Source organism: Petromyzon marinus, chromosome 69 (genome assembly GCF_048934315.1).
Source record: "Petromyzon marinus isolate PM22_M1 ecotype Great Lakes invasive population chromosome 69, UKy_Petmar_22M1.pri1.0, whole genome shotgun sequence".
NCBI classification, from domain to species: domain Eukaryota; kingdom Metazoa; phylum Chordata; class Hyperoartia; order Petromyzontiformes; family Petromyzontidae; genus Petromyzon; species Petromyzon marinus.
The window spans coordinates 5,448,990-5,459,129 of NC_133735.1; the positions used below are offsets into that span (position 1 = coordinate 5,448,990).

Genomic DNA, 10,140 nt, shown 5'->3' on the forward strand with positions numbered 1-10,140 from the left:
CTTCACTGCGCGAGTTAAACATTTACGTGTTTTAACATTCACGTAGGGTTTTTTTGTTGTTGTTGTTGTTGTCGTTTAAATTTAGGGCCCCTTTATAACAACATAGGCTGCAGGCCCCGCACGAGCTTCATCCGGCACGGCACGGCACGGCACGGCGGACACGTCTTTCCACCATCGCGGCACCGTTCGGCAACCAACGCCGACCCCGGACCCCCGGCACCGCACTGCCGCCGTTTCAAAACGAGCGGAACGCCGCCGTCGAGGTGATTGGGGGGGTGGATGGGTGGGCGAGTTATTGATGGCAAGGTTCGTTGTAAGATGGCGGGGGGGGGGGGGGGTGGAGCAAGCGCGCAGTATGGCAGTTGAACGGCAGGAGGAGGAATCTGATGAGCTACGAAGCTCTTTTACTCACAGCATGTCCTCGTACGGACGGGGTCAGGATAGCGGAAAAAATTAAAATCGATAACGCAACGACCCCGCCCACCCCCACCTCCTCCTCCCCACTCCCCCGTCTAGAAATCCGCAGTGTCCTCACTCGACCAGCAAGCGCCCAGGGGGTTGGTTGACGCGGCGGCCGCCACAGATTTCTGACGGACGCGGTAGGGGAAGCTGTCACGGTGGCTATGAGATGTTAACGACCTCGCCCGGTGTACAGGAGGTCGTGGGTTCGATCACGACCCCTGACGCCTGCTGCTGTATATTTGTGGGTCTCATACCTTACGTGGTGTGGTTCTCTGTGGGTCTCTGTGGGTCTCTGTGGGTCTCTGTGGGTCTCTGTGGGTCTCTGTGGGTCTCTGTGGGTCTCTGTGGGTCTCTGTGGGTCTCTGTGGGTCTCTGTGGGTCTCTGTGGGTCTCTGTGGGTCTCTGTGGGTCTCTGTGGGGCTCTGTGGGGCTCTGTGGGGCTCTGTGGGGCTCTGTGGGGCTCTGTGGGGCTCTGTGGGGCTCTGTGGGGCTCTGTGGGGCTCTGTGGGGCTCTGTGGGGCTCTGTGGGGCTCTGTGGGGCTCTATGAATCTCATACCTTACCTGGTTAAATACAAAGTTTAGCTTTAGTATGGGTCCCAATAAGTGTGGGTCTCTGTGGGTCTCTGTGGGTCTCAATAAGTGTGGGTCTCTGTGGGTCTCTGTGGGTCTCAATAAGTGTGGGTCTCTGTGGGTCTCAATAAGTGTGGGTCTCTGTGGGTCTCTGTGGGTCTTTGTGGGTCTCTGTGGGTCTCAATAAGTGTGGTTCTCTGTGGGTCCCAATAAGTGTGGGTCTCTGTGGGTCTCAATAAGTGTGGGTCTCTGTGGGTCTCTGTGGGTCTCAATAAGTGTGGGTCTCTGTGGGTCTTTGTGGGTCTCTGTGGGTCTCAATAAGTGTGGGTCTCTGTGGGTCTCAATAAGTGTGGGTCTCTGTGGGTCTCTGTGGGTCTCAATAAGTGTGGGTCTCTGTGGGTCTTTGTGGGTCTCTGTGGGTCTCAATAAGTGTGGTTCTCTGTGGGTCTCTGTGGGTCTCAATAAGTGTGGGTCTCTGTGGGTCTTTGTGGGTCTCTGTGGGTCTCAATAAGTGTGGTTCTCTGTGGGTCTCTGTGGGTCTCAATAAGTGTGGGTCTCTGTGGGTCTCTGTGGTTCTCTGTGGGTCTCAATAAGTGTGGGTCTCTGTGGGTCTTAATAAGTGTGGGTCTCTGTGGGTCTTTGTGGGTCTCTGTGGGTCTCTGTGGGTCTCAATAAGTGTGGGTCTCAATAAGTGTGGGTCTCTGTGGGTCTCTGTGGGTCTGAATAAGTGTGGTTCTCTGTGGGTCTCTGTGGGTCTCAATAAGTGTGGGTCTCTGTGGGTCTCTGTGGGTCTCAATAAGTGTGGGTCTCTGTGGGTCTCTGTGGGTCTCTGTGGGTCTCTGTGGGTCTCTGTGGGTCTGAATAAGTGTGGTTCTCTGTGGGTCTCAATAAGTGTGGGTCTCTGTGGGTCTCTGTGGGTCTCAATAAGTGTGGGTCTCTGTGGGTCTCTGTGGGTCTGAATAAGTGTGGGTCTCTGTGGGTCTCTGTGGGTCTCTGTGGGTCTCTGTGGGTCTCTGTGGGTCTCTGTGGGTCTCTGTGGGTCTCTGTGGGTCTCTGTGGTTCTCTGTGGGTCTCTGTGGGTCTCAATAAGTGTGGTTCTCTGTGGGTCTCTGTGGTTCTCTGTGGTTCTCTGTGGGTCTCTCTGCGGTCACGTGGATTTTTCTCCGGGTCGTCGGAGTTTTTCCCCTCCACATTTAGGAATACGCCGCTGCTATGAATCTCCACGTGATGATGATGATGATGATAGCAGCCACTGCTTTGAGCTGCTGTACATTTGCGATGGTCCAAGTCGCTTCATAAGAAAGAGCTACACTACAAAGAAGCTCAGTTGGGGGCCTTACCCTGGTCAAATAAACAAATAATATATATTAAAAAAAAAACACATTTTTTTTTTTTAAACACGCTCTTATGAAATGTACTAAAAAAGTACAAAAATAACTCCACGCCTCCTGGAAGTGGCCCCAAAGCTTGCCATAACGTAAGGGGACCCGTGGGCAATTACAGCCAACGTGAGTTGAGCGTGGACAATTAGACCCAAGCCGAAACACAACATGTAAAGAAGAATGTAAAAAAAAAGATATATTTTTTTCAAAAAAATTTATGATAGAATATAGTATTGTCATCGGTATGACATAAGTATACTAAGTTTGCAGTCGATAACCACATTGGGAAGTGGGTTAAAATTGAGTTACAAGATTTGAGGATACAACGATGATGACAACAGACAGAGGGAGTTAAACACAAGCGCGTAAAAAAAATAGTTTATAGCTTTCGTGTCGTAGTGAGAGAGAGAGAGAGGAGTGGGGGTGAGGTGGAGCGGTGGGATCTTACCCTCGGCCACGCCCCACGGATATTGTCGCCCGCGAACTTTCTTGCCATTGACGTCGATGAGCGTGTTGCTGCCCACGACGGCGAGGGGAATCCGCTCCTAGCGCACGCAGAGACACAAAGATTCACACCCCCCCCCACCGCCACCACCACGTAGCCCAGAACGGTCAGGCATCGTCAGGGTCGGGATCGAACCCACGACCTCCCGCGTGTCAGGCGAGGCAGTTAACATCTCCGAGCCACCATGATGATGGTGATGATGAGAGAGACGCAGACTCCAAATATACAACAGCAGGCATCGTCAGGGTTCGGGATGGAACCCACGACCTCCCGCGTGTCAGGCGAGGCAGTTAACATCTCCGAGCCACCGTGATGATGGTGATGATGAGAGAGAGACGCAGACTTCAAATATACAACAGCAGGCATCGTCAGGGTCGGGATGGAACCCACGACCTCCCGCGTGTCAGGCGAGGTAGTTAACATCTCCTAGCCACCGTGATGATGATGAGAGAGAGAGTCACAGCGAGACGCAGACTCTAAATATACAACAGCAGGCATCGTCAGGGTCGGGATGGAACCCACGACCTCCCGCATACCAGGCGAGGTAGTTAACATCTCATAGCCACCATGATGGTGATGAGAGAGAGAGAGAGACAGAGACACAGACTCCAAATATACAGCAGTAGGCATCGTCAGGGTTATGGGATCGGACCCACGAACCTCCTGTAGACCAGGCGAGGTAGTTAACATCTCATAGCCACCGTGATGATCATGAGAGAGAGAGAGACGCAGACTCCAAATATACAGCAGCACGCATCGTCAGGGGTCGGGATCAAACCCACGATCTCCTACTTAGCAGGCGAGAGATCAAACATCTCCTAGCCACCGCAATCACCATACCATGATGGTCATGGGGGGTGATGGGGGGGGGGGGGGGGCGGGATGCGGAGGCTATTTGACCATACTTCACCACGCTGGGTCAGTACCCTTGGTGGCGTGGGGGGCGGTAGCGGGCGTGCCGGTTAGCGCTAAGCTGCGCTACGAACCCGGCTACTGCCGGACTTAAGATTCCCTGGTGCTGTGGTGTGCAGTAGTAAACATCGCAACTGGGGGAGAGACAAAGGCGGCCGGGCGTGCGTGGTGCTGGCCACCCACCACCTCGTGTGCCACAGTGCCAGTTTTCATCGGTGCTACTGGCTATGAACAGCCACTTGTCCCAAGAGACTGTAGGAGGCTATACGGGATAATCTGTGTGTGTGAGAGTGTGATAGTGCGGGTGTGTGTGAGAGTGTGATAGTGTGGGTGTGTGTGCGGGTGTGATAGAGAGAGTGTGTGTGAGAGTGTGATAGTGTGGGTGTGTGTGCGAGTGTGATAGTGCGGGTGAATGTGAGAGTGTGATAGTGTGGGTGTGTGTGGGTGTGTGTGAGAGTGTGATAGTGTGGGTGTGTGTGAGAGTGTGATAGTGTGTGAGTGTGATAGTGTGGGTGTGTGTGTGAGTGTGATAGTGCGGGTGTGTGTGCGAGTGTGAGAGTGTGATAGTGTGGGTGTGTGTGAGAGTGTGATTGTGTGTGAGTGTGATAGTGTGGGTGTGTGTGTGAGTGTGACAGTGTGGGGGTGTGTGAGAGTGTGATAGTGCGGGTGTGTGTGCGAGTGTGATAGTGTGGGTGTGTGAGAGTGTGATAGTGTGGGTGTGTGTGGGTGTGATAGTGTGGGTGAGTGTGAGAGTGTGATAGTGCGGGTGTGTGTGAGAGTGTGATAGTGCGGGTGTGTGTGCGAGTGTGATAGTGTGGGTGTGTGTGAGAGTGTGATAGTGAGTGTGATAGTGTGGGTGTGTGTGTGTGAGTGTGATAGTGCGGGTGTGTGTGCGAGTGTGAGAGTGTGATAGTGTGGGTGTGTGTGAGAGTGTGATAGTGTGTGAGTGTGATAGTGTGGGTGTGTGTGTGAGTGTGACAGTGTGGGGGTGTGTGAGAGTGTGATAGTGCGGGTGTGTGTGCGAGTGTGATAGTGTGGGTGTGTGAGAGTGTGATAGTGTGGGTGTGTGTGGGTGTGATAGTGTGGGTGTGTGTGGGTGTGATAGTGTGGGTGAGTGTGAGAGTGTGATAGTGCGGGTGTGTGTGAGAGTGTGATAGTGTGGGTGTGTGTGCGAGTGTGATAGTGTGGGTGTGTGTGCGAGTGTGATAGTGTGGGTGTGTGTGCGAGTGTGATAGTGTGGGTGTGTGTGAGAGTGTGATAGTGTGGGTGTGTGTGCGAGTGTGATAGTGTGTGAGTGTGATAGTGTGGGTGTGTGTGTGAGTGTGACAGTGTGGGGGTGTGTGAGAGTGTGATAGTGCGGGTGTGTGTGAGAGTGTGATAGTGTGGGTGAATGTGAGAGTGTGATAGTGTGGGTGTGTGTGAGAGTGTGATAGTGTGTGAGTTTGATAGTGTGGGTGTGTGTGTGACAGTGTGGGGGTGTGTGAGAGTGTGATAGTGCGGGTGTGTGTGCGAGTGTGATAGTGTGGGTGTGTGTGAGAGTGTGATAGTGTGGGTGTGTGTGAGTGTGATAGTGAGAGTGTGTGTGTGATAGTGAGAGTGTGTGTGGGTGTGTGTGAGAGTATGATAGTGCGGGTGTGTGTGAGAGTGTGATAGTGAGAGTGTGGGTGTGTGTGAGAGTGTGATAGTATGGGTCTGTGTGGGTGTGTGTGGGTGTGTGTGCGAGTGTGATAGTGAGAGTGTGGGTGTGTGTGAGTGTGATAGTGTGGGTGTGTGTGATAGTGTGGGTGTGTGTGAGAGTGTGATAGAGAGAGTGTGTGTGAGAGTGTGATAGTGTGGGTGTGTGTGAGAGTGTGATAGAGAGAGTGTGTGTGAGAGTGTGATAGTGTGGGTGTGTGTGTGTGATAGTGTGTGCGAGAGTGTGATAGTGAGAGTGTGATAGTGTGGGTGTGTGTGAGAGTGTGTTTGTGAGAGTGTGATAGTGTGGGTGTGTGTGTGAGTGTGATAGTGTGTGCGAGAGTGTGATAGTGTGGGTGTGTGTGAGAGTGTGATAGAGAGAGTGTGTGTGAGAGTGTGATAGTGTGGGTGTGTGTGTGAGTGTGATAGTGTGTGCGAGAGTGTGATAGTGAGAGTGTGATAGTGTGGGTGTGTGTGAGTGTGTGTTTGTGAGAGTGTGATAGTGTGGGTGTGTGTGAGAGTGTGAGAGTGTGATAGTGTGTGAGAGTGTGATAGTGAGAGTGTGTGTGAGAGTGTGATAGAGAGAGTGTGTGTGTGAGAGTGTGATAGTGTGTGAGAGTGTGATAGTGTGGGTGTGTGTGAGTGTGATAGAGAGAGTGTGTGTGTGAGAGTGTGATAGTGTGGGTGTGTGTGAGAGTGTGACAGTGTGGGTGTGTGTGAGTGTGATTGTGTGTGCGAGAGTGTGATAGTGAGAGTGTGATAGTGTGGGTGTGTGTGCGAGTGTGATACTGTGGGTGTGTGTGAGAGTGTGATAGTGTGAGAGTGTGATAGTGAGAGTGTGATAGTGTGGGTGTGTGTGCGAGTGTGATAGTGAGAGTGTGATAGTGTGGGTGTGTGTGAGAGTGTGGGTGTGTGTGAGAGTGTGATAGTGTGTGCGAGTGTGATAGTGTGATAGTGTGGGTGTGTGTGCGAGTGTGATAGTGTGGGTGTGTGTGTGATAGTGTGTGCGAGTGTGATAGTGAGAGTGTGATAGTGTGGGTGTGTGTGAGAGTGTGATAGTGTGAGAGTGTGATAGTGAGAGTGTGATAGTGTGGGTGTGTGTGCGAGTGTGATAGTGAGAGTGTGATAGTGTGGGTGTGTGTGAGAGTGTGGGTGTGTGTGAGAGTGTGATAGTGTGTGCGAGTGTGATAGTGAGAGTGTGATAGTGTGGGTGTGTGTGCGAGTGTGATAGTGTGGGTGTGTGTGTGATAGTGTGTGCGAGTGTGATAGTGAGAGTGTGATAGTGTGGGTGTGTGTGTGATAGTGTGTGCGAGTGTGATAGTGAGAGTGTGATAGTGTGGGTGTGTGTGAGAGTGTGATAGTGAGAGTGTGATAGTGAGAGTGTGATAGTGTGGGTGTGTGTGTGATAGTGTGTGCGAGTGTGATAGTGTGGGTGTGTGTGTGATAGTGTGTGCGAGTGTGATAGTGAGAGTGTGATAGTGTGGGTGTGTGCGCGAGTGTGATAGTATGGATGTGTGTGGCCTCAAGGTGCACATAGCCTGGCACAAGCGTCGTGGTGACGTCACCGCCACTTAGTGGCGAATGGCGGTTGTTGTTGTTGTTGTGTGCGAGTCCGTGAGTTTGTGGGGAGCGGTAGCGCAGCAGTTAGCGCGCTACAAACCTGGCGACCCGGTTTCGATTCCCGCTCACGGCCACCAACACGAGCGAATCTGAACAGGTCCTGGGCCTCCCCCTAGGATCGAGTCAGCCTCAAATCGAGCACCTACTGCACTGTGCAAAATCATCGCCGCTGGGGAGACAAAGGCGGTCGGGCGTGATCCCGGTCACCCACCCCCTCGTGTGCCACAGTGCCGGCCTTCACAGGTGGCTACTCCCCCTAACAGCACTCGCCTCAAACGAGTACCTGGTGCGGTGTGTAGTCAACGTGTGTGTGTGTATGTGTAGAGCGTGGGTGACATTAAACGTCGCCAGCGACAGCCGGCAAATGAAACACGCATGGATGGCAACAGCACCGCCATCGTGAGGCCCGAACCTTGATCTTCTTGGCCATCTTGTTCTCCTCCTCGTCCTCCGTGTCGGGGAAGTCGTAGATCTTGATTTTGTTTTCCGCGATTTCCTTCATTATCTGGACGACGACATGGCATGACACACGGCAGAGACCCATAGACTCATCGCACAGCAGAGAGCCATAGACTCATCACACAGCAGAGACCCATAGACTCATCACACAGCAGAGACTCATAGACTCATCATACAGCAGAGACCCATAGACTCATCACACAGCAGAGAGCCATAGACTCATCACACAGCAGAGACCCATAGACTCATCACACAGCAGAGAGCCATAGACTCACATGGCAGAGAGCAATAGACTCATCACACAGCAGAGACTCATAGACTCATCATACAGCAGAGACCCATAGACTCATCACACAGCAGAGAGCCATAGACTCATCACACAGCAGAGACCCATAGACTCACCACACAGCAGAGACCCATAGACTCATCACACAGCAGAGACCCATAGACTCATCACACAGCAGAGACCCATAGACTCATCACACAGCAGAGACCTGTAGACTCATCACACAGCAGAGAGCCATAGACTCACATGGCAGAGAGCAATAGACTCATCACACAGCAGAGACTCGTAGACTCATCATACAGCAGAGACCCATAGACTCATCACACAGCAGAGAGCCATAGACTCCATCACACAGCAGAGAGCCATAGACTTATCACACAGCAGACAGCCATAGACTCATCACACAGCAAAGACCCAGAGACTCATCACACAGCAGAGACCCATAGACTCATCACACAGCAGAGACCCATAGATTCATCACATAGCAGAGACCCATAGACTTATCACACAGCAGAGACCCATAGACTCATCACACAGCAGAGACCCATAGACTCACCACACAGCAGAGACCCATAGACTCATCACACAGCAGAGACCCATAGACTCATCACACAGCAGAGACCCATAGACTCATCACACAGCAGAGACCCATAGATTCATCACACAGCAGAGACCCATAGACTCATCACACAGCAGAGACCCACAGACTCATCACACGGCAGAGCCATAGACTCATCACACAGCAGAGACCCATAGACTCATCACACAGCAGAGACCCATAGACTCATCACACAGCAGAGACCCATAGACTCATCACACAGCAGAGACCCATAGACTCATCACACAGCATAGACCCATAGACTCATCACACGGCAGAGACCCACAGACTCATCACACAGCAGAGACCCATAGACTCATCACACAGCAGAGACCCACAGACTCATCACACAGCAGAGACCCACAGACTCATCACACAGCAGAGACCCATAGACTCATCACACAGCAGACACCCACAGACTCATCACAGCAGACACCCATAGACTCATCACAGCAGAGACCCACAGACTCATCACACAGCAGAGACCCACAGACTAGTCACAGGACCCAAAGAACGCCGTTTTCAAGGCACCTGTTTCTTGAAGCTCTTGCACTCGTCCGGGGTGAGCGTGTCGGCCTTGGAGATGAGGGGGATGATGTTGACCTTCTCGTGCAGCCGCTTCATGAACTCGATGTCCAGAGGCTTTAGCCTGGCACCGCGAGCATTGCCGCCATGCACACCACGCACGTTAGGTACGCACGTTAGGTACGCACGTTAGGTACGCACGTTAGGTACGCACGTTAGGTACGCACGTTAAGCACGCACTTTAAGTACGCACGTGCGCACACAAGAAGCAAGGCGAAGTTTCCCCCCACTGCCACCACCACCACCAACAACGACAACGACAACCGGCATTCGCCACCAAGTGGCGGTGACGTCACCACGGTGCATGTGCCAGGCTATGTGCACTTCGGGGCCGTAGCATGCAGTGTCGAACACCGGCTGGCAGGAGGTCACAACGGCACAGACCCTGCAAGGCGCCACGGGTCGACCGACTGAGGTGGCCGGCCGACGCGCCACTTTGTGGCTACTGCTGTGCCAACTCGCTGCGTTTTATCCGCCCGGCGCTCCGCTCGTTGTTGTGAGCGTGGGCTGGAGGGCGGCTGCCTCCAACTGCTCAGCAGCAGCGTCCCTCACGAGCCTCCTCCTCCTCCACAGAGGCCGTTCTTGACACCGCCAGTACGAGTTATTGGCAAGTCCAACTCAGCTCCACGTCCTCTTGTGCCACACAACTCCATCTCTTCTCTAGCCCGTGGCCGAACAAAAGCTGTTTTGGCACGCGGTGGCCGGGCATGCGGGCGACGTGACCCAGCCAACGCAGCCTTGCCTGCCGGAGGAGCTCACCGATGGGAGTTTGCCCAGATCTTTCAAGGATTTGTGAGCTCCTCACACAATCCAGCCTGTTTAAACCCAGGATGGATCGTAGGCAGGTCGGCTTGAATATTTCTAACCGGTGACGATGTTCCACCCACACACTCACACACACTATAAAAAAGATCCCCCATATAGCTTGTAATAGACTGTTGGGGCAAGTGCTGTTAGCGAGCACCTATCAAGGCCAAAACGGCACACGAGGGGGTGGATGGCCAGCACCACGCCCGACCGCCTTTGTCTCCCCAGTGGCGAAATTTACACACCGCACACAGGTATTCGTTTGAGGGCCGAGTCGAC

The 10,140-nt window shown here is 53.0% G+C and overlaps 1 protein-coding gene across 1 annotated transcript in view; it reads right to left on the minus strand.

Moving 5' to 3' along the window:
* The window catches only part of LOC116938085 (septin-7-like), a 40,678-nt gene that overhangs the window by 14,238 nt on the left and 16,300 nt on the right, over window positions 1-10,140 (minus strand). The window contains exons 6-8 of the mRNA XM_076055115.1: window positions 9,001-9,183; window positions 7,539-7,631; window positions 2,864-2,960 (exon numbers count right to left, since the gene is read on the minus strand). Of these exons, the coding sequence (XP_075911230.1) occupies window positions 2,864-2,960; window positions 7,539-7,631; window positions 9,001-9,183 (373 nt within the window). The remainder of the gene's footprint in view (window positions 1-2,863; window positions 2,961-7,538; window positions 7,632-9,000; window positions 9,184-10,140) is intronic.